Source organism: Acomys russatus, chromosome 17 (genome assembly GCF_903995435.1).
Source record: "Acomys russatus chromosome 17, mAcoRus1.1, whole genome shotgun sequence".
Lineage (NCBI taxonomy): Eukaryota > Metazoa > Chordata > Mammalia > Rodentia > Muridae > Acomys > Acomys russatus.
In genome coordinates, this window is record NC_067153.1 from 53913513 (window position 1) to 53937432 (window position 23920).

A 23920-nucleotide genomic window follows, 5' to 3' on the forward strand; every position below is an offset into this window, starting at 1 on the left:
GTTCCTGGAGTAAGTTGACTTTTATCTGACATGTAATTTTGTTTTGTTTTGTATACAGCGTCTCGTGGTCCAAGCATTAGGATCGATGAGCTTGTATCCATGGTTTATCCACCAGATTTTAAAAACTGTATTTTACTAAGTCTGATTCTGTGTTAAAACAGGTGCCAGAAGCTCATCCGAGTACAGTACATCTGGACCACCCAGTACTCCAGGTAATTTGATTTGTGGCTTTGGATATTTTTTAAAAAAATAGACACATGCAAATATAAGTTTGAAAAGTTCTGTGAGCCACTAATTTGCTGGGAAATTATATCTCTGTGTCACTGTATTAACAAGATTGAACCTCTTGGTGCTTCCTGAGTAAAAGGTTCAGGGGACCAATGAGCTATTTAAAGAAATTTCATGACTAAGAGAAAAATAGTTTTTATGGTAATTTTAATAAAGCACATCACTTTTCCTTTATCATTTTTAGACATATTTATAGGGTGTTCTAAACAAGTTAGGCATATAACCTATGTCCTTTCAATCTGAGTAAAGCTAATCCATGGTACAGTGTGTGGTGAAACAATTCATAAGCAGATAACAACAGTATTGTGGAATGTATTTAGCATTTCCCAGAAATGCCTACTTTTGTTATTGTTGTTATCATGATTTTCAAGCCTGACTGACCCTGAGATTTCATATCAAATTACTTATCTATCTCAGAAGGTCATTAGAAATACCCAACTGGCTTTGACATTTTAAGGTATCCAGTATTCCCCTTTGATCTAGGAAAATTTTCATTTTCCATGTACATACATAATTGCCATGTTAGTATTAGATAACAGGCTGGTAGACTGAGCTACACTCTGGGCTTGCTTGTTTATGGCTTCTGATAAGGATTTGCTATAATATTTTGTTGTTTCAAGAAGAGTAGACAGCAATATAATAATATAATAGACATAGCATGTTAGTGGTTCTGCGTGATCTCAGTGAGTCATCCTTAAGAATTTCAGACACACAATGACTGATTGGGCCCAGGAACAAGAATGGATTTCAGAGATAATCATGCATATGGATTTGGCAAATCCTAGCTCTCAAGAGCAATTTTTACATATTCAAGTTGAAGAACTTCACTAGTGGACAACAACATTTCACTCTCCACTCCTGTACCCCTTTAAATACATGTTGAATGGATGTAAGTTCAAGCTTAAACGTTATCTATGCTTTGTGTTGAGTAGAAAAGCGATCCCATGTTCCAGAAGCAACTCCCACATACTCAGAAGCCAACAAAGTCTTTGGTAAGTAAACATAGCTCAGATGCTTAGATCTAACCCGTTGCTTAGCGGTGTCAACAACCGTGAATTTCTTCTCTGGCTGCTGTGTAGGTGAAACAGCCACATGGGGCAATGGCAAATTCAGAGCTCTCGATGGCCACATCTTTTCCTTTGAGTCTTCGTGCACTTACACTTTCTGTCGTGACTGTGCCGAATCTGGAGGAGACTTCAACATTGAGCTCAAAAGGGACAAGAATGGTGACATCGAAGAAATAAAAGCTCAGATCGATGGCGTTGGCATCTTAGTTTTGCATAATGATATTTTTGTTAATGACAAAAGGTAAATAACAGAATGCACTGTCTAAGAATTACAGAATGGTTTGTAGTATGAGCCAAAAACAAGACTAAAAAACCAAGTAAGGAGTGGGTGACACTACCCCGTGTCGATGCTTATTTATGGCAAATCAGAACACGCCCAGTGACTCTGCTGCATGATAATTTAGAGTCTCTAGATTTCGTGTAAAATGTGGATCCCATAAAACAAATAACAGAACATTGCCACTTCCATTGTCATACTGAATGCTAAAGACAAAACTAAAGTCTCACAAATTAAAAAATTGAAGATATAAAAATTCCTAGACCATTATTTTTCAGAAGTAAAAACTCAGATTTCAAAGATTCAGACTCTTTGTTTTCTAAGGATAAGAAATTGAGGCCTGAAGCCGGGCAGTGGTGGTGCACACCTTTAATCCTAGCACTTGGGAGGCAGAGGCTGGTGGATCTCTGTGAGTTCAAGGCCAGCCTGGTCTACAAAGTGAGTTCAGGGAAGCCAGGGCTATACAGAGACACCCTGTCTCAAAAAACAAAAACAAAACAAGAGAAAGAGAGAGAGAGAGAGAAGAGAGAGAGAGAGAGAGAGAGAGAGAGAGAGAGAGAGAGAGAGAGAGAGAGAGAGAATTTGAGGTCTGGTTGATATTCTACTTGGAAATATTTCAATTTTTTTTTTCTGATACCCAACCAATGTTCTACCTGTTTATTTTCCAAAATACCAGGGCTACCTATAGTACTTACTCCCCCACAGCCCTGGTTACAGCAGCGGAACTGTTTTCATCACTGGCACACATTTGCTTTTTATACCTTTTCAGAGTAGAGGTGCCACACAACAGTAAGATGATTCACATTAAAAAACAAGGCAATAGCAACCATCTGAGAAGCCGGAAAGGTACCCTGTCTTTACGGTGGAGCCATAACACACTCTCAGTAAGTCGACAAGTGATTTTTCTTTGAAGGTTTTTGGGTTTTGGTCTTTGGTTTTCATCATAAAAATAAACACATAAGGAAAGCTGAAGTAATACTGGTTGAGAAATCTTTATATGATCACTGTGCTGAAAACGATCTTGCCTGAGAGTTAAAGCGCCTCAATATGCAGCCCTCTTAAGACGGCTTACGACGGAGCAGAATATGTAGGCAAAAGAACCAAAAAAACAACAACAACAACAAAAACCAGACGTGTTTAATGGCTTCCTGAGTGTATGAAGCAGTGGGTCCCTGTACCTGTGACTGTTTCTTGTACATTTTCTTGGGCTCGTTTATTTGTTTCTTTTGTCTTATTTCAATGTGTTTGGTTTTTGATTTTAACTTCATACTATACTATACTATAGTCATACCATGCCAGACCATAATATACTATTTCCATAGAAGTCTCTTGGTTTTCTAATGAGACACAGAAAGAGTATAAACCCAGATAGGAGAGGAAATTGGGAAGGAAAGGGAGGGAATAGAGGGAGGGAAAACTGTAATTGTGTTGAAAATGTATTTTCAATAAGAGAGAACAAATCATCTGCCTGAGGACACAATTAGCAGTGTAATTAGACTTGTTCCAAGGTGGGTCACAGTTTCTTTTAGAAAGGCACCCATCCCCTAGCTGACTGGTGCATACAGGACTGCACAGGAGGAGACCCTGCCATTGGGTTTGGGTGAAACTTGTCTTGAAGCCAGGCGTGGTGGCACATGCCTTTAATCCCAGGACTCGGGAGGCAGAGGCAAGTGGATCTCTGTGAGTTCGAGGCCAGCCTGGTCTACAAAATGAGTCTAGGACAGCTAAGGCTACACAGGGAAACCCTGTCTCGAAAAACCAAAAAAAAAAAAAAAAAAAAAAAAAAAATTGCCTTGAGATATTTTCAATATTTTATGAATATACCAATGTTAATGTTATTTGTTTTTTGAAGCTCACCCTTTATAGTCAATACACAACCTGTGGTCTCTGTGGCAACTTCAGCAGCACTCCAGGTGAGATTGGGCGGACTGTTCCTAAGAAAATTACTTTCTCAAAGAAAATTTAAAACTTTCACATTTAGATAAATTTACTAACAATGTGCACCTCTTTAAAGAATGAGAAACTCTTAGAACTAACACATATTTATCTTGCCATGATATATGTAGCTTAGAAATAAAGTACAGACAAATGAATATCTTGAAATAATGCTGTGATTTGCAGGTGATGATATTAACGGGCACATCGCCAGTAGTAAAATTTCCAACGACTGTCCCAGTGCTTTGAATAAGAACTATGAAGTTTGTGAGGATGGAGTACAGGTAGGAAACGTGGCAGCAAGTTTTAGCACTATTCCTCCCAAATGATTAAAATAAAATTAATGTGTATTTTAAGGCACATAGCTTGATTCTATGTGATATATAAAAAGAATAATGAAGACTATTGTAATGAAGAAGATGTCTATATCCATTGTATCACATAGTTATTTATTTATTTATTTATTTATTTATTGGTACTTGGGGCAAGAAGAGTTGAAATCTACTCATGTAACATGAGTGTGTTGCACGTTGTATTTGCAGTACTGTAATCCTCACAATGTGCATTCGCGCTCAGGATTGGCTCATCCCTTGTATGTCTCTGTTACATCTTCTGGCATACGTCTCCTTATTTCCTCTCACCCAACCTACACCCACTGCTTTCTTATTCACCATATGTCTGATGGCCTTTAATGATTCTTCATATAAATGAGATTATACATTTTAAAAAGTTATTTCACACAGCATAGCATTACCCCGGCTCATATATCTTGTAACAGCCTGTAAAATTTTATTCTTAATTATACAGCCAAGTAATGTCCTACTGTGTAACCACAGATTCTTTTGTCCATTTTCCTCACTATAGATATTAAGGTTGTTATCCTACTCTGGCTGCTGAGAGCTCTGCTGTATGAATGTGGAACACAAATATATATATTTGAGGGCTGATTTGCACTGTGTTAGAGCCCTGTTCAAAACTTCTATGCTGTTTTGGGGCAATAGCTTTAAAGAGCTTCTTCCTCATATCTGCCCTCATGTTTATTTTTTATGACTTTCTATTGGTAGCCATTCCGTTGGCTTTGGTTTATATTTACCTAGCATTGAACACTTTCTCATATTCCTGTCAGCACTCGTTTATTTTGGGGGAAATGCTTACACTCAAGCTATTGTCCATGGTCTGATTGGGTTGTTTCTGCATTACTGAGCTATATGAGCTCTTAGTAAACTTTATAATCAGCTCTTTATCAGATGACTTGAAAATATTTTCCTAATCTCTAGGTTTCCATTTAATTTTTTCTCTCAAAATAGGCACTGTTTCTTTTTCTGAGAATAAAAGTACATGCAACAAAATTATTAATGTTTGCTGTGGTGGCCTGTGCTTTTAGCATGGCATCTAAAAGTTCACTTGGAGTGCCAAGCCAGTGGCTAGGAGTGTTTTCTTTCTTTGACCTTAGGTTTTTATATTTTCAGGTGTTACACTTATGCCTTTCATCCATTTTGGCTTGATTTCTGTTTCTGGTGTGAGGTCAGGACTCAGCGTCTTTCCTTTTTGTGTGTGCCAATCCTGTTTTCCAAGCACCTGTTGTTCACGGTCCCATAGTCTCCCATTATGCCGTCTAGGTGCTTTATCAGAAATCAGTTGGCCATATGAATTAGATTTAACCCTGGGACCGCCTTCTTATCTGCTGAACTGTGCACTATTTTAATGCTGCAGCGAGGGAGCCAAAAGTTTACGTTTAGATGCTCCCACCTCCTGGCCACTCCTACCCCAATGCTCAAATTCTGTCGTGGCTTTCTCCTAGTGTGCTTGTACTCTGTCCTTCCAATTCAGTCCATCTATGAATGCCAAGGAGATCCCAACAGCCCCCCGCTGCCCCAAAGCATCACAGTATGTACTCTGCTTTAGTGTAACACCATTAATTTTCTTTGCATGCTGTTTTCATTTGTCTGAGAGATGTGCTTCCTGTGCACTGTCTCTGGAAAGGCAGGGTAACTTCTGCTCCAGAAAATTTGCTCTATGTGGTTCCCTAATTTCTGACCAGAGCATGCTGTTTGAAATGCTCCTGACTTCCATTTTTAATAAGTTGCACAGAATAACAATTCTGCCTAGGTGTTTATAAACAACCATTGAAAAATAAGAGAAAATCCCAGGAGTCATTTATGACAAAAAAAATTCTCATTTTTCAATTCTCACCTTATTTTGATGATATTGTCAGTCTTCCTTGGCTGAAATTAGGACAAACTAAACAACTGTGAAACAGGAGATTTTTTTTTCATGTTTCTAAAAACATTTTTTAATCACAGAAATTACCATGTGGGAGTTGAAATATGTTGAAAATTAAATGTGGTACAACAATATATGTCTTTTATTTTGTTTGCTGAGAGAGAACAAATGCAGTATTTGTGGAGAAAAATCACATGATTTCCACTAAAAAGGACACTGTATTTTATAGTCACCTGTTCACTTGTCTACTTACAAAACACAAGCAGATCAACAGTTAGGGGACAGCATCTCTTTTGCGCATAATTTAGTTTCCCTCAGTGGCTGCGCCATTCCCTTGCACTGATAAGTTCCTCTCACTCCTCTCATTTTCTCTAGCGCTAAGCCTCACTGTAATGTAGGCGATTGATACATAAGAATACGTAGATAATACTTGAGGCTGTCCCAGAAATCTGAAATGTCAGGGCTGAAGCTTCCTTCTGGTACTGTCTTTAACAACTCTACTACCTAAGTTTAAAGTTTCAGTCCAAGCTCACCAGCCCCACTCCACAGGGGTTGCAGAATGTTATGTTACAACAAACAACATTCACCCTTGCCCCGTTGCCCCCTGTGTTTTAATCAATTGTGCTTTGCTTTGCAGTATTGTGACAAAATTATTGGGACTTACTTTGAAAAGTGTGAGAAGGTTTCCATTTTATCCAATGAGTACAAGAAAGTGTGTGTTGACGAGTACTGTAGAACCAGAGGAGGCAAGAACGTGACATGTGACACCTACTCAGAACTGGCCCGCCTGTGCGCCTACGATGGTCCTGGTGACTTTGAACGCTGGCGAGAAGATCCTGGTGTGGTTTGTGGTAGGTTAATTTTGTTTTCTTAAGTAGTTATTGGTTGTGAACAAATGCCTTCTTAAAGAACTCTCTAAGTTAATGTACGTCTCAGAACAATTTTTCTTGAATGATTCTAGGGCCCAGGAAGGGGCTAACCAACAAGGAAGTCTTGTCTCTAGTATGTGTTTATGAAAAGATTGAGGCTCATTTTGTCATGTGACTGGCCTTGTTACAGAACTTTGTGTTGAGGTTTTAATTAGTACAGTCAACAGCAAAAAGTAAGGGGAGAAATGTAAATCCTATAAAAAGTAACTGAATATTTTTAATAGTCTACTCTTAAAGTACTATTTTGCTTTAAAAGATTAGGACAATATAAATATCAGCTTTACACAAATATAAATACAATTTGTACATTAAGATTAGGTTAGTCTTTATAGAACTGAATACCAAACTTAACATGTAGTGAAATTAAATGATGTCACTTATATTCCTTGTAAATTACAAACTGCTCAGTGAACTAATGCCTGAGAAATTGGCATCACCTAGTTCTATGGAGTATCTATGATGATGGATTTGTATATTAAAAATCAGAATCAAAGAATTACATTGAAAAGGATCATGAGAGAACTGTATATGTACTCTGTGTGTTTTCCTCTAATTTACAAGTATACATATTTCTGTATATCTTCAGCAAAACAACAGTGTCCAGGAAAGCACATCTACAAAGAATGTGGACCTTCAAATCCTCCAACTTGCTCTAATGTGGCTCCTTTTCAGGACAGTGAATGCGTGAGTGGCTGCATCTGCCCAGAAGGTAATTTACTTATGAGCATATTCACACCAACATAACAAAACTGGACAAGGCACAGCAAGTCATAGCTCCAAAAGGCAGGGGAGTTATCCTTATCCTCCAGCAATCCATGGAGGAAAGCCAGACACTTTCAAAGCTGCAATGTGCTTTCATCTGAGTCCGCAGTGGTCCCATCCTCCACATGGACCTGAATAGGTCCTGTCTCTATGGGGCAATAACTGAGGCTCAGAAGATTTTCATTACATTCTTGTCAGTCAAAATGAAAAGCAATCACTTACACAAGAAATTACTACTTCAGGGCACGCTAACACTTGCTTTAGAAAGAGTTCAGGAGGGACTACAGTTGTGAGATACTTCACTGATGTTCATATAATTTTGAAACTACATTTATATGTGTATTCTAGGTTATCTGGTGGATGATATCATGGAGAAAGGAAAGTGTGTATTAAAAGAAAAATGTCCCTGTGAATCTAATGGAAAAGTGTATAAGCCAGGAGAAGTCCGAGAAGGCCCCTGTGGCTCTCAATGGTATGTGTGTGCTTTTCACCTACATTTTATGGACATTAAGATGAGATCAAGGTTTAATGTTTAAAGTTATTTAAATTTTATTCAGCAAAAATGATGCTTCTTAGAATTATAACAGTCCATGGCAGGGGCAAGGGAGAAGATACAAGCAAGCAAGCAAGCAAGCAAACAAACAGAAAATCAGTTCGTCAGTGTTTTTGTTTTGTTTAAATTTCTGGAATGCTATTCTTACAGTTTCGGAACAATAAATCAGTTTTCTAGGAATTCTCACAAATTTTTAAATTATGATGATTTTGGACATACTCCTACTAATCTTCACACTCTATTATTTAAGATAACTAAACTTCTTTCTGAAGCGTAAATGCACTAAGATTAATAGTGCTTATGAAGGATGACAGGAACATTCAAACAGTTAAAACCATGAAGTTAAGGTGTCCGGGAAGGTAAAAGCCCCTCAAGTAATGACTTGTGGACACTGCTCACTGAAGGGTTACTTTGTATTGAGAATGAATTAGCTCTTGAGAAGCCATACAAGGGACTGACACAAAGTACAGTGTACATGGACTCATTAGTAAGCATTTTGTTTTTGTTTTGACTTTCTTGTTTCCCTTAATGTCGTATTTTTACTACATTGCACTTGTTTCCAGCAATTTATGTATCCACTATGGGCTGAGAGCTGACTATGAGGGTAAACATGTGCAGATTTTTCTTTCTTTCTGAGATTTGGTAACCTGATTAGTAGACATTCGAAGTCCCTCCATTTTCTTGCAAGTTATATGTGTATGTTTTTCTCTAGAGTGTTCCAGATTGTTGTTATCCACTCATCCATTGATTGACAGCTAGGTTGGTTCTACTTCCATGCTGTGGTGAATAGAACCACAATGAGCAATGGCGGATCAAATATCTACAGTGAAGGGAACTGAGCTCTCTGAGCCTATGTCAGGTAGTCCAAATGCTGTGTCATATGGCAGGTCTACTTTTGGTGTTTTGAGCAGTGTCTTCTTCAAGCGTCAGTCTCTCTATTCCTCTGTAGGACATTGCACAGTACACATACACGGTGTATTTTTTTTCTTGTTGCCTTCCTGCTAATATTACAGCACAGAAACAAACAATTAAATCCAGTTTACAAGCTTTTATATATGTTTGACTCATGAAATTACAGTTTTAGTAAAAAGAAAAAAAAAACGGAAGTAGTTTACAATATCATGATAGCCACCTCATCTACAAGCCACCAATCAGGGCTGTTGCTGGGCGGGACATGACCTGATGGATTACGTGTTGGCTTCTGATGAGATGTTCTGGTGTTGTGGTGTCAGTTCAGCATACAGAAGGTTCACCTCTGACTCACCTTTATTCAACAGCACATGCCAAGAAGCTAAGTGGTCCTGTACCGAAGCTCTGTGTCCTGGGAGCTGTAGAGTGGAAGGGAGCTTATTTACCACTTTTGATGACAACAAATTTAGCCACCATGGAAACTGTCACTTCTTGGCAGTCCATGTAAGTACTTGCTTAGCACATCTGTGAAAAACTGAGCAAATTCTCAAATAATTGAAATCATAATTCATTCTACACTATTTATTTTTGGTAAATCTAGGCATGTGTGCGATGTATTTATAGCATGTCTAATTCTCATTTCCCCTCCCAGATGCCCACCCCCAAGTCAACTTCATTTCCTCCTCCTTCTCTTCTTCTTCTTCTTCTTCTTCTTCTTCTCTTCTTCTTCTTCTTCTTCTTCTTCTTCTTCTTCTTCTTCTTCTCCTTTTTATAACCAACTGAGTCCAATTACTGATGCCATTATGCATATGGCCTGTGGATTATCCACTGGAGCAGGAGCAACCTACTGGGCACTACATCCTATAAAGAAAACTGGCTGCTCCTCTCCCAGCATCCATTACCTTTCAGTAGCCCCTCAGCTAGAATAGGGCCCTGTCAGCTCCTCCCCTATCTATACTGGAGTGTTGACAGCTTGATGTTGCATGGGACTTGTGTAGAGAGCCATGGTTGCTATGCGTTCATTTGTGAATTGACTCTGGCATGCCCAGAAGACATTAGTTTGTATCAGTCCTTCACATCTTCTGGATTTTACAGCTTTTCTTCCCCCTCTTCTGTGGTGTTCTTTGAGCCACTTTGGGGAAAAGTTTTGACATGAGTGTTTCCTTTAGAGATAATAAATAGTAGTTACTTTTTGTACTTTTACAAGTTTGAATCTCTGTATTAACTACTATCTACCAAAAACAAAACAAAACAAATAAGCAAACAAAGAAAAAAAAAAAAAACAGGCTTCTTCAATGAAAGGTGAAAACTGGTGTAATATTTGGATATATACAGGGGGAGGTAATCCCCCTCAGGAACAGTCATAGGGGAGGGGAATAATGGGAAAATGGGAGGGGGGAAGAATGGGAGGATACAAGGGATGGGATAAACATTGAGATGTAACAAGAATAAATTAATAAAAAAATTAAAAAAAAAAGAATAGATACTTAGAATGAAGTTTGTTATTGTGTTTAACTATAATAGTAGTCAGTTCTCTCCAAGGGTGTATGGTCTCCCCAGCACACATTCTTGGTCAGAGTGAGAGTAACAGGATTGACTTCCCTCCAGTGGAGCAAGCTAGAAAGATGTAATTTGCCTCTATAACATTCATGCCACATTTGCACTAATAGGCGTTTCATGCCTTGCTGATTGTAGCTCACCGGGGTTCAAAATTTTATAAGACTGTTGATCACTTTACTCTTCCAGCAGTGTGTATAGTCCCTTCTCACACCAGGAGAGCTAGCTGGCAGGGAGGAAGAAAAATTCACATTTTATATTAAGTATCGCTCAGTGGTACAGAGCACTGGGTAAAGAAATGAGAAGCAGACAGGCTTCGGATTTTTAATTATACATTTCAGTGTATTTTTCTCACAAATTGACATTGGTACTATCACCTATTAACATTATATCATGTCCATCTGAAGTCTTAATTTACTAACAACCCTCAAAGTACACAGGAAAGCCATTGCACTCTCTGCTTGTCTGTGTATGCTCAACAGTGCTGCACATAATCTGGTCCTTCATGTCCCAGAAACATCTTCTTCTTTCTTTACTATACCCTGAAACATGTTTTTAGTCTTTATTATACAATGGGTACCCATTGTATGAAAATTGCTGGGTTTACACCTAGACTCTTCTTAATATTAAAATTTTAATTGGTACAAATTCCAATAAAAGGGCAGTTCCATTTTGTAGCTCCTGCCTCTTCAGTGGAAACAAGAAAATTGAACCTGTAAATGGCAAATAGAGAGGAAGATTATTATTGGGCAGTTCTCAAAATGTAATTTCTACTAATGAAGATATGCTTTCCACAGGGAAGATTCCCATGTAGCAAAAAAAAAAAAAAAAAAAAAAAAAAAAAGAAAGAAAAAATCTCTTTTCTTTCCTTTTATGCTCTTCTTTACTCTGTAAGGACTAGGACTAGGGGTAGGGGAAGAGAAAGAAAAATGCACTAAGACGTATAGAATGTGTGCTGCTTCCAGATCAGTGGCTCAGAGGCCTTTAAGTTACAGCTAGAGGCTTCATGACATTTCACATCCAAATTTATAGTTTTCCAACTTACAAACATTTTGCATTGTATATATGCAGAATCTGCAGACTACCTAGGGATTCAAAAGCCATTTTAAGTTTAAATCCTGATAGTCCCCACAAAGCACCACAATGTTGTTTGCAAGAGTGAAAACAAAAGCAAAGACATTGCAGTAAAAGTGTCCATATGTTGCACAGAGCATAGATTCCACATGATGCCTAGACCATTTATAAAATGCCTGTCTGCTCCTGTGTGTGCTTGGGGGTGGGGGTGAAGTTGGGGGTGCTGGATGAAGTTTCTAGATTCTGAGCCGATTGCATGGAGAAACTGTGTGGATTTAAGTTGACTGTGGATAAATAACATAGCAGTAACTTATGAAAAAAATAATCTTAAACAAAACCCAATTGTTTTACAGAATGAAGATATTTCTATTATTGTTAAGCTTCAAAACTGTGGGAATGGTCAGACAGGATCCTGCTTAAACAGTGTTATTCTTCTCTGTAATTCTGTAAGTATTTGCCTTTCTAAGGTTTAGCCAGAGTAAAATAGGATCAATGGTTTCACAAACTAAAATCTGGAGAGGCCTGGGGATCTGAGCCCCAATGTCAAGGTCCTTGGAGCAGCTAGGCATAACTACATTTGCCTATAACCTCAGGCCCCTGGGTCAAAGGAAGAAGAACCAATGAGGCTTGCTACCCATCTATCCCAGTCAAAACTCAGTGAGATCCAGGTTCAACAAGAGACCCTGTTTCATTTGGATAAGTCAAGAGTGATAGAGCAAGAAAGCCAATGCCCTACTCAGGCTTCTCATGCAAAGTGCATAGGCACACGCATCCCCATAGGCACACACATGAAAATTAAATGGTTTTTCTTTTTTTAGGAGGGACTGGAGAGATGGCTCAGCTGATCTTTGTTCTGGGGCTAATCTCTAGTGTTTATGTATGAAGAAAAAGAGGGTTCATCCTACCTGCATTGTCAATAATTGCAAAGCAGGATAGGGAAAAGGCAGAGTCGAGCCTGGGGCCTTGCTGACTAGCCACTCTTAACAAATTGGCAAGTTCCAGATTCAGTTATGGCAACTCAGGAAGACGCGTGGTACAACTATGTGCTCTCCCCAGTCACCCTCCCCTGCACACATACACACAAGCATGTACCACCACACACTCATGCACACACACACACACACACACACACACACACACACACACACACACACACACACTCAAGAACACATGCCCATACTCATGCGCATGCAAGGAGTCTAAATTTTGAAGAATGACTTTGCTATGTATATTGAATGGCTGATTAAGGCTCCAGAAAAAACAATTTCTAGAATAGTTGGAAAGAGCCAAGTTCCTGAAGTATAACCATAATAAGCATAAATTACACAGTTGTATGGGAATGGCAGGAGGGCCATGGATGTTCAGATCATATTCACAGGACTTTTAAGGGCTGTGCTACAGACTGGGTGCTGGTGCTTACAAGTGGCTACCATCTTGGTTAACCCTTCCTTGTCTGTAAATTGGAGACAAAGGGTTCCTTTCCAGGCTTGATATAGGAAGCATGAATCATAATGTAAGAAAGGCTTTATCGCTATTTATAAATAAATCCTACTGAATTCAATAAGTTTTAATAGTATAAAATTCAGCTTCATGTAGCACATTAGAGCTATTCTGCGCTATAGAAGTCTTTTATGTATTAGTGTGTTTCAGGTAATAGATTTGTATTCAATCATGATGGAACAGTCACAAAGGATGGAGTTTCAATTAAATATCCTCACTATTCAGGTAAGGTTAACAACAACATTTAGAAAACACATATAATGTGCATTTATTTACTCAATTTCTAAAGCTGACATGCTAATTTTATGGCTCTAATTATTCGACAGATAATGTACAGATCTCAAATACATCTTCTTTGTACATCCAAGCAGAAGTATATTCTAAAGTTATGATGCAAATACAAATTGCTCCCGTGATGCAGTTGTATGTCTTCATGGCTCCTAATACATTCAATGACACTGTAGGTAAGTCCTCCAAATAATTTTATTTCCAAGGATCCAACATCATTCATGTAATGTATGAACTATTATAAAAATATCACTAACACTCTAAGAGACTTTTGCTGGACCTTTCAGCCAAAATTAATAATCCACCTTGAGGTCACTTAAGACTTAGGTCTGACATTCTTCTATGTCCTCAGCCTGTTTACTTAACCTGCATTTAAGAGAAAAGCATAGCAATCAACATTTGTTCATCATAGACTCAATGCCCAAGGATGATTCAAGAATTGATGTCGTCAATTTTTTGCAATTAAGACTTTTATTTGGGGGCTAGGGAAATGGCTTAGTGGTTTAGGACACTTGTTGCTCTTGCCAAGGACCCAGGTTCAATTCCCAGCACCTACATGCTCCCTCACAAGTGTCAGTAACTCCACTTCCAGAGCATTTGATGCTCTTTCTTCCAACTCCACCAGTACCAGGCATTCCTGTGGCGTACTTACATACATGCAGGCAATATACTCATGCATATGAAACTAAAGATAAATCTAAAAATATTTAATGAATTTCATTTAGTTGATATTTGGAAAATATGTTTTATATGTCCTTTTACTAATAGCATGTATGGTAAGACCGTGGCATGTAGTTGAATAAATTTTGATTTATACAGAATAAGCAACTTAAACATTTTTATTTCAAGGACAAATGACATTAATATTTGCCTTTAGACTACTCCACATGCTCGTTTATTTTACTGAAGTTCCTCATCATAAAAGTAAGCTCTTCTATATAATCATATATGTTGAACAGATAAATTACAAGTCCCACAAAAGGATTAAATGCACACATGATATAAACTTCATGATACACTTTTTATTTGAAAGGTAATGTATTTATATGTAGACAAAAAGTTCTACTTATGGACATACCCTTGTGGGAATTCATTTCTCTAAAGTTACCATGACAAACAAATAACATTTATGGTACATTGGTTTCTTTGTTCTGAGAAATAACAGTGAGCGAAGCCTGAGGTGTCATAAGGTTTCACTCAATGTGTGCTAATGGTAACCTAACACATTTCAAGTATTTCTTGTAGCATTTTCAGTCGAGCAGCCATAAGACCGAGTAGGTGAAAACACTAACCTTTGTTCTAACAATAATGTCATGCAGGTCTTTGTGGTTCCTACAACAACAAGGCAGAAGATGATTTCATGTCAAGCCAGAAAATTCTGGAGAGCTCAGCTCAGGCATTTGCTAAATCCTGGGAGATGACTCCTTGCCCTGATGGAAGTCCTTCTTCCTGTGTCAGCATCGAAACAGGTGATAGTCACTGAGAGTGAAACTGTGTTGTTAAAGTGTGCTTAGTGCTTGCAGAAGTATGCTGATAATCAGTGCAACACCTCTGATCCCCTTGCCTCTAGCTAGCATTTATTATACCCATCCAGATTTAGAAGAAACAGAGAAATAGCCTGGTTTGAGTGTGTGCTTAGCCAATGCATTTTCACTGGTGACTCATCTCTGTTTTCTTCTACTCTACCCTCTCTTTCTTACACAATTACAGAATATTAGGGTTATATAGAAGGGTAAGAAATTATTCAATTTATTCATTTTCCTTCCTCTATTTTAATGGTGAAAATGATCATTGGATTTTATTGATGCCTGTCCAAATTGCATAGACACATGGTGGATAATACCAAGCCCAGCACAGTTCTTACTACAACGTGACACATGCGTCACCCCTGCTTTATCCTATACAGGCTTTCACTAATACCGGTGTTGTTTATTCCTATATAAGCTCACAGAGAACATGATGAGGTCATCATCTACTTTAATATGGTTATAGATGATGGAGGGGAGAGGCCGTGAACTTCCATGGGGTCACAGATGATGCTACAATCCAAGCACTTGGAAACCAGTCACACTGAGGGTCCTCCTGTGCTTGTGGTAGTTTCCACGAGTGTTTCATGTGAATCTTTTTGTAAATAAGCAAGATTACAATTTGTTAGTGTGTTAACCAGATGTATCCAAATGATTATATATATTTATATATAATTGAATATGTATAACATTATATATAACATAATCATTTATTATGGTAACATAATTACATATTATACAGTTATAACATAATCATATAAGTTATATATGATTTTATATAAGTATATATATAATTATATAAAATATATCCTATAGACTATATTATAGTTATATATAATTATATACTTACGTATATATATTTGAAACAAAGCTTGATCATTTTGTATTATTTTAAATTACTAAGGCAGTCTCAAATGGATATACTGTCTACTAATTTTGAATTGAAAACTAGTTGATAAAAAAATTATAATTTCTGTTTGTCACATTATTTAGTTTGAAGTTATTGCCATGGGAGAACTATGAGATTACACGAAAGAGTGAATTTCTTGTAAGGAACATTAATTTATGTTCAGCAGAAAAGAGGCCAGCATTTTGTAGTAGTATATAAAATAAATCTGATTGCAGCGCATTATATTTGAATTACTAACAACACAATTCAGCTGAACTTTGAGAAGATATTATTAATAGTAATAGTTTCTGGAAAAGTGTAGTGACAGTTTTTGCTGATTTGTCAGAATATTAGTCCTAGTTGCTTTCTGTATCCTTCATGAGTTCAGACTCCCTTGTGCTTTAAATCATTATGGAAGGATTTTGCTATCACCTCTTTTTTATGGATTTTTTTGTGTGAACTTAATGTGAGGGTAGATGTTTGTAAATAAACAAATATTAGTTAAGCACTTTTCAAAAACTAAAATAAGTGCATTTGGTTTATTGATCCTGGACATGCTACATCATGTGACATAAGTATTACACAGAAAAAGTGCAAGTGAGCAGTTTCAGTTAGACAGAGACACTTAAGACATCATGCACTTCGCTTATTTTCATTTTTATGTAGAAACTGTACCTCAGAGAAATGTTACCTGAATTAATAGACCGTTTCAGGAGTAATGAAGGTTTTACCTTTGAGTGTGCTCTGTTTGTGGTATGTTATTTTAAACACAGTGGTATTGATCCATCACAGCAAACTACTTTGTAAGTAAAACTTTGCATGGAAGAACTTTTTGAAATATATACAGCTTTCCTAAGAACAAACAAACAAACAAAACAAAAACAAAGAAACAAAAAACCCAAATAATCAAAACACCAACTTTGATGTTGCCCGAGGTTAACTTTGGCTGCTTTCACTTCCTTCCAGAGAAATTTGCTGAAAGCAACTGTGGGATTCTTCTTGATTCAAGTGGGCCTTTTGCTGCCTGTCATCAAATTGTGAACCCCAAATTCTACTATGAGGTATGTGATGGTCTAGAACTAACAGATTTGAATAGAAACATTTTGGTGATTTTGACAAAGACATTCACATCTTAATCATTTTCAAATCACTGGTATTGTCAATAGATTAAAGTATATGCTTAAAATTAGCATTAGTCTAGTAATTTACTTAAGATTAGATAAGATAACTTTATTAGTATAATATTGGAAAATAATCTCAAATTATATAAAGCTTGAACACGTTTTTCTTTTATTTTTTCCCTAGTGGAATTAGCTATTTGAATACTTTCAAACATTTTTATAATGTCTCCAAGTACAATTGGGCTCTGGGGGCAGGAATGCCTGGCTACATATTAAGGTGCTACACTGAGGTTGCCTGTTCTTCTGATTAACTTTCAAATAAATATACATATTTGTTTCTTATTTCAAAGGAATGCAAAAAGTACACATGTTCCTGTGAAAACAGCAAAGATTGCTTGTGTACAGTTTTAGGGAACTATGTGAAAGCATGTGCGGAGAAGGAAACATACCTGGAGGGCTGGAGAGATGGACTGTGTGGTGAGTAGGGGACTGAGTGATGTGGCCCCTTTGCTTCCTTCTCAGCTGCCTGCATGCACCTGTTCTGGGGTGGGGGGACACAGGCATTCACAAACTTGCACCTAATTCTTTCAAAGATTATTTTCTGTTTTTTTTTTTTCTTCAGATCATTGGCAAATCTTTGATTTCAGCATTTGGATTCATTCCTTGATTTAACATATTTATATTTTTATGATGATAGGTATTCATAGGGATATGTTCAGTTACTATATACTGAAATTTTAATAATTTTTCATATGTGAATTAGGAACTCAAATATTATGGTTAAATATTTATCATACTTTTTGAATATGACTCTATAAAGATTTACCCGGAGAACAAATTATCAACAACCAAAAAAAAAAAAAAAAAAAATCTCCAAAAGGTCACATGGAAGCTGATGCTCAATTACCAGCACTTGGAAGGCTGAGGCAGGAGGATTGCTGTGAGTTTAAGGACAGCCTAGGCTATGTAGTGTGTTGTAGGTCAACCTGGGCTACATAGCAAAATCCTGTCTCACAAAACTGGAAAAAAAACAAAAAACAAAAACAAAGCCTGCAGACTCGTAGATGTCTAAGCCCTTCAGCTCACTCAGCACTTCCTACTCCATGTCCAAGGAGCAGTAGGGCCTGTCACATCTTCCCTGGGGTCTCCTCACAGCTTAACTCTCTTCTGCCATCAATTTAGCACAGGGCAGTAGCCTTTATTTCCCATCTCGTCTAGTTATAGTGACTTTCTTTGGTATTTCCCTTCTGTTCCTTCTAATCGATAGTCTATGGTAGAAATCAGATAATCTTTGAAGTAAAAATCACATAATGCTGGATTGCCTAAAACACATCAGTTGTTTCTCCTGGTCTAAAGGGTCCTATAAATAAAGACAATCCTCCTGGACTTAGAGCTTCCAACTGTTGGTGTGCTCTTTGTGAGAATGATTCTGCCTCCAGGGTTAGGCTGATGGCCTGATATAGAGTAACCCTTCCCTGGGCTTCAGTTCCCTTTTTGCTTGCCCCAGTAATTGTCTTCCCACAGCACAGATCCCAGCTGTGCATGGAGACAGTACGCATCTTGTGTTTTATGGCAAATGGCACAGTTGTCCTTCCAACAGGAACATAAGCCACACAGGAGCAGTGTGTATTGCCCAGCCTGCCTGTGGGCTTTGTCTGAGACATTGACTGAGAATCAGGCCAATGAGCAAATATTTTTTTTCCTAATTCATATCTATATTATGAATGAGCCATTATGTTCTCTATAAACACCAGTGTGAAGGAAGTTCTCTTCCTTAGGGTGCTCATAGTAACTACTGTTCTTGTCTCTTCTCCACAGAGGTGTCTTGTTCAAGTGGCCTTGTGTTTAACTACAAAGTGAAAACCTGCAACAGTTCTTGCCGATCTCTGTCAGAACGAGATAGAAGCTGTGATGTAAAAGGCATTCCAGTTGATGGATGCACTTGCCCTGATGGAATGTACCAGAACAGTGAAGGAAACTGTGTTCAGAAATCCGAGTGTGACTGCTATGTTAATGATGAGATTGTGCAACCAGGCAAATCCATATTTATTGATGACAATAAATGGTATGTGGTAGATGATACAGACACTCATTATGACACCCCACAGCAGATTACAGACGTGTCTGTTATGACAATGACAAGGAAATGTGTTTTCTTCAGATAAAGTCACTTTCCAGTATGAAGTCTCCCTCAGATCTATCATATTTTTCACTTTTCATTTATTACTGAGGCTGGTTGGTGCTTTTTCTATTCTCAAGGGCCCAGTGCCCCATAATGGACATACAGGGTTTGCCTTACTCTTGTTTAAATATCAGGAGAAACGTGTTCTGGCAGCTTTTATAAACAGGTGATGCAAAATGATTTTACACTCAGATAGTGACTACTGTCTTGGTATGTAGCGTTCCGTAAATCTTGTTAAGTGTCTATGTCTAAGGCTTGTACTGATTGCTAGAGTTAAAAAAGAAAGTCGTCATTTGCACTGTACACACAAACCAAGCAAGGTGTTTGCAACTATGAAGTAGCAGGCAAAGTCTGAGGAGGTGAGAAAACTTGCCAGAGGAGGCTGGAATTTGAACTCTCTTAAGAACTGATTGTTGTTACTGAGAAAACCCATGTGTGGTGAATGATTTCTGTGAGTAGAATGAGAAAGCAAATGCTTAAAAAATATTGTGCATGGGGGATATTCTGTAAGATTATGCTAGAAACACAGGGAGAGACCAGGCTGTGGCTTAGATTCCATGTTCACAAACATCTAGTTAGGATCTGATGATAAGTTTTCTTCCTTCTGTAGTTGCATAATCAAATGATTATGAACCCTAGGCTGGTTGTCCACAGCTATGGTATCTCTCAGTGTGAGTGATCCAGAACATCACCAAATCTTGCCAACACTACCGAGCTAGCTAACATTTCTTCCCTTTACTTTGACTCCCTCTGTGTCTGTATCACATTCCCCATTCTGTGATCAGAATGTGTAAGGTAAAGCCAACTATTGGTTTGGCTCCTAGTCTTCTTAGCGAAATGACTGACAGTTGCCAAAAGAACAGAAAGACGCCTGCAAGCCGTTTAAGGCTGTGCAAGATCTGGCCCAACATATTTCTGTTACTTTCCCCACTGTATGTCATCTTTCTTGCATCCATAGGAGATTTGTTGGAGCCTTTGAAACACGCATCAGTTTTTGATATTCTCAACTAGATTAGAGCCTGTAGCTAAATTTCCCGTGAAGTTCTCAGACGTCCATAGAACTTGCAAATTCTTACAATACTCACAAGGCTATATCTTATACTTTGGCAAATATTAAACATATTCCTGTAACTGAGTCACATTGTTTAGTTATCGTTAAACATTAATTTTTAAAAGAGACAAAATGTCTGTTTTTATTCCCAGTGTCTGTCAGGATGGTGTGCTTCTTTGCCAAACTCCCCTTGATTTAACCCTACGTAAGTAGTTTTATCGCTGCTGTTGTAGTTTGTAGATTGTTTGTTTGATTTCACACCCCTGCAGTCATTTCTTTTTCCCGATACTCTTCTTTTCTCACCTCTCCTCCTCCTATATTTTATCTATCTGTCTGTCTGTCTGTCTATCTATCTATCTATCTATCTATCTATCTACCTATCTCTCATCATGTCTCTCCCTATCTCTATCTTTATCACTCTATCTTTCTATCTCCATCTCATTTCTCTATATCTCTCTCACTATGTTTCCTTTTCTCTCCATCTTTCTATCTCTATCTCTCTAGCTCAATCTCTATCTCTCTCAGTCTCTACTTCTCCCTCTATCTCATCTATTTCTTTTTCTTTCTTTTTTGGTTTGTTTTTCGAGACAGGGTTTCTCTGTGTAGCCTTGGCCATCCTGGACTCACTTTGTAGACCAGGCTGGCCTTGAACTCACAGCGATCCGCCTGCCTCTGCCTCCCGAGTGCTGGGATTAAAGGCGTGCGCCACCACGCCTGGCTATCTCATCTATTTCTATCTCTGTCTTTGTCACTCTATCTCTGTCTTTGTCACTATATCTCTATCTCTGTCTCTGTCTCTATTTATACTGTCTTGTCAAATTCTCACCGAACACCCCAGGCTGGCTCTGAAAGGACAACAGTCCTTCTACCTCAATATCCTAAGTGCTGGAGTTACAGGCATGCGTCATAACTCCCACTTCTTACCTACATGTTAAAAGAAATGCACAAAAACATATCAGGATCCCTTGATTAACATGTACATGTTTTATCTTGCAGAAAACTGTTCCAGAGGGGCTGAGTATGTAGACTGCAAAGATCCCAAGGCACAGAGAAGGACTGAAAGAACATGCAGCACCAGGAACATACCTGATTTTGAAGTGAGTAAAAATATCAGAGTGGAGTCTTCTAAAACTTTAAAATTTTCCGGGTAGAGAGAAGCTACAATTTATAAGGAATATAATGAGACAATTCGTGTGCACACATGATCTGTTTTTCCTGTCGAATGTGGGTTCCAGATGTACAGTGGCTATGCGGATGCATTTGACTTGATGACCACGATGTGACATGATAACAGAAATGTTTATTCCGTATGTCTTCTTGTAGAGTGACTTGCCTTGCAAACGGGGATGCTACTGTCCAGTAGGAATGGTCCGCAACTCCAAAGGGATCTGTATACATCCTGATGACTGTCCCTGCTCTTTTGGTGACAGAGAATATGAACAAGGAAGTGTTACATCCGTTGGCTGCAATGAGTGGTGTGTAATAAAGGATTCACGGTTTATTATTTTGGATACTTAGAAGTGGACAGTTTGTTGTTATTTTTCATGGGAATAAGAAGTCATATGTAGGGTTGTTTGAAATAACAATGACTGACTTAAGTTAGCAAAAGGTACTTTTTTTTTTTTTTTTTTGCCAAATAAACTTTGTGTAATATCGTACGTCAATGTAATGAAGATAGCTACATCATTTAAAGCAAAAAAACATTTTATAATTCTTTACAAATCAATAAAATATATGAATCGGGGCAAAATAGTTATCACTCTTCATTTCTTTCTTTTAGCACTTGCATCAAAGGGTCTTGGAACTGTACCCAAAATGAGTGTCAAACAACTTGCCACATCTATGGCGAAGGGCATGTTAGAACCTTTGATGGAGAAAGCTACAGCTTTGATGGGCTCTGCCAGTATACGTTCCTTGAGGTAATTATGTGTATGTTTTATAAGTTTTTATGTTCTTCATAATAATTTGTTATATGCTCAGGAGTACAGGGGAATTTTATTTTCAAAATAAGAATTTTTTTTATAGTTCTTGATATGTTTCTATAACAGGGAGTATTTTCCCATGTGATGCTGGCTCTGGCAGCTTTGCCGACTTCTGGCTTGGCTCCATTAGATATATGGCTGTGGGCATGCTCCTTAACATCTCAGTGCCTAGGATTCTGTATCTATAAAATGTACATGGAAATGGCCCCTACTTGAAGCCAACTGGAAACACATATCGTAGCCCCTACTGAGTGCTTAGTGAATGTTTGATTTTATTATTCTAGCTGTAGCAGTAGCAATAGTGACTACAATTTTGCATGTTATTCTTTGCCAAGCAAATTGAGATAATTTATTGTTGCTAAATTACTGCAACACTAGAAGACTATTATTGATCCTATATTGCAGGTAGAAAAGGGGAGGTTCATGTAGATTACGCAGATTAAACTGATAATTAGAGAATGTTCTAGTCAAAGAATGAAATGACTGGTTTCAGAATTTATGCTTTTTAGAGGCAATTTAGCTCCTTCCTAGGTGTCACCTAATGGATAAAGTTTGGATTGTGTTTTTATTTGCTGATTAGTTATGATTGACTATCATATCTCATATAAATTACTGAAGAAAAAGAACCACCTTTAGCTATGTGTAGAACCCAAGAGCAAGCCAATGATTTATGTATATGATTTAAATACTTCTTCATCTGTAGTAAAGTCTGGGCTTGCATGGGAGCAATAGAATTAATTGGCTTTGCCTCAAAACAGGCCAATCAGAGTGGACTCTTCAGGCTGCCTCACCACAAGAACAGCCAAGCTAACTACTACATTCAGGAATTCTTTATAACAGTGTATCATGTGTTGAATTTAAGGAATAATAATACGTCAGTGTTGAGGTTGAGTTGTAGATGTTGCAGTTGAGATCTATGTCAGTGACATTAATAAAATATTATAACTTATGTTTAACAGGACTATTGTGGCCAAGAAAATGGCACCTTCCGTATCTTAACCGAGAGCGTCCCTTGCTGTGAGAATGGGCTTACCTGCTCCAGAAAAGTCATAGTGGCTTTTCAGGTATTTTTCCTATTTTCGAATAGGACTCCTCTTCTCTTGGCTTTCCTTTAAGATTATGAACTTTGTAATATCTTCCTTTTAATTTACAGGATCAGAATATCATCTTACAAGATGGTAAAGTGACAGCAGTTCAAACTGCCGAAAGCACGGATTGTAAGCACAATGGGACCTTGTACTCCATCCACACTGTAGGTCTCTACCTGATTGTGAAATTTCTGAATGGAATCACCCTGATCTGGGACAAAAACACAAAAGTATCTGCTATTATGGACCCAAGCTGGCATGTATGTATATCTCTCATGAGCTGAGGGAACTGGAATTTAAAAGCATGTCTTCATAGCTGAGTGGGGTGCAGATAGGGTCTGCAATGATCCTAGCATTTCTCCTTAGTTATCATTAAATATAACCAAATGACCAATCTGGTAGCAATGTGAGTGCAGTCAGTTGGAGTGTTCTAGTCAAACTCCCTCTGCTTTCTTGAGGTTATTATGTGATATGATTTAAAAATAACTATATGCTTTGAATTAAGTACATTCCTTGCTGTAAATATTCTGAGAATGGGTATGTGCATGCATAATTAATTAAAATTACATATATAATGAGTTTCATTCTTAAAAAAACATTTATTATGGTCAGGTGTGGTATACATTCCTTTAATCCCAGCACTCAAGAGGAAGAGGCAGGTGAGTCTCTGTGAGTTTGAGGCTACCCTGGTCTAGATAGTAAGTTCCAGTGAGTCTCTG

At 37.8% G+C, this 23920-nt stretch overlaps 1 protein-coding gene across 1 annotated transcript in view; it reads left to right on the forward strand.

Annotated features, from left to right (window-relative positions):
* Muc19 (mucin 19, oligomeric) overlaps positions 1–23920 on the forward strand; it is a 76482-nt gene that overhangs the window by 41937 nt on the left and 10625 nt on the right. Inside the window, exons 8-30 of the mRNA XM_051159378.1 lie at positions 162–212; positions 1221–1280; positions 1368–1596; positions 2402–2516; positions 3485–3545; positions 3754–3851; positions 6428–6641; positions 7306–7428; positions 7830–7953; positions 9312–9447; positions 11928–12020; positions 13215–13299; positions 13401–13538; positions 14682–14831; positions 16744–16838; positions 17249–17375; positions 18717–18963; positions 20284–20336; positions 21128–21228; positions 21455–21606; positions 21912–22050; positions 23073–23177; positions 23267–23461. Coding sequence (XP_051015335.1) covers positions 162–212; positions 1221–1280; positions 1368–1596; positions 2402–2516; positions 3485–3545; positions 3754–3851; positions 6428–6641; positions 7306–7428; positions 7830–7953; positions 9312–9447; positions 11928–12020; positions 13215–13299; positions 13401–13538; positions 14682–14831; positions 16744–16838; positions 17249–17375; positions 18717–18963; positions 20284–20336; positions 21128–21228; positions 21455–21606; positions 21912–22050; positions 23073–23177; positions 23267–23461 — 2891 coding nt within the window. The remainder of the gene's footprint in view (positions 1–161; positions 213–1220; positions 1281–1367; positions 1597–2401; positions 2517–3484; positions 3546–3753; positions 3852–6427; positions 6642–7305; positions 7429–7829; positions 7954–9311; positions 9448–11927; positions 12021–13214; positions 13300–13400; positions 13539–14681; positions 14832–16743; positions 16839–17248; positions 17376–18716; positions 18964–20283; positions 20337–21127; positions 21229–21454; positions 21607–21911; positions 22051–23072; positions 23178–23266; positions 23462–23920) is intronic.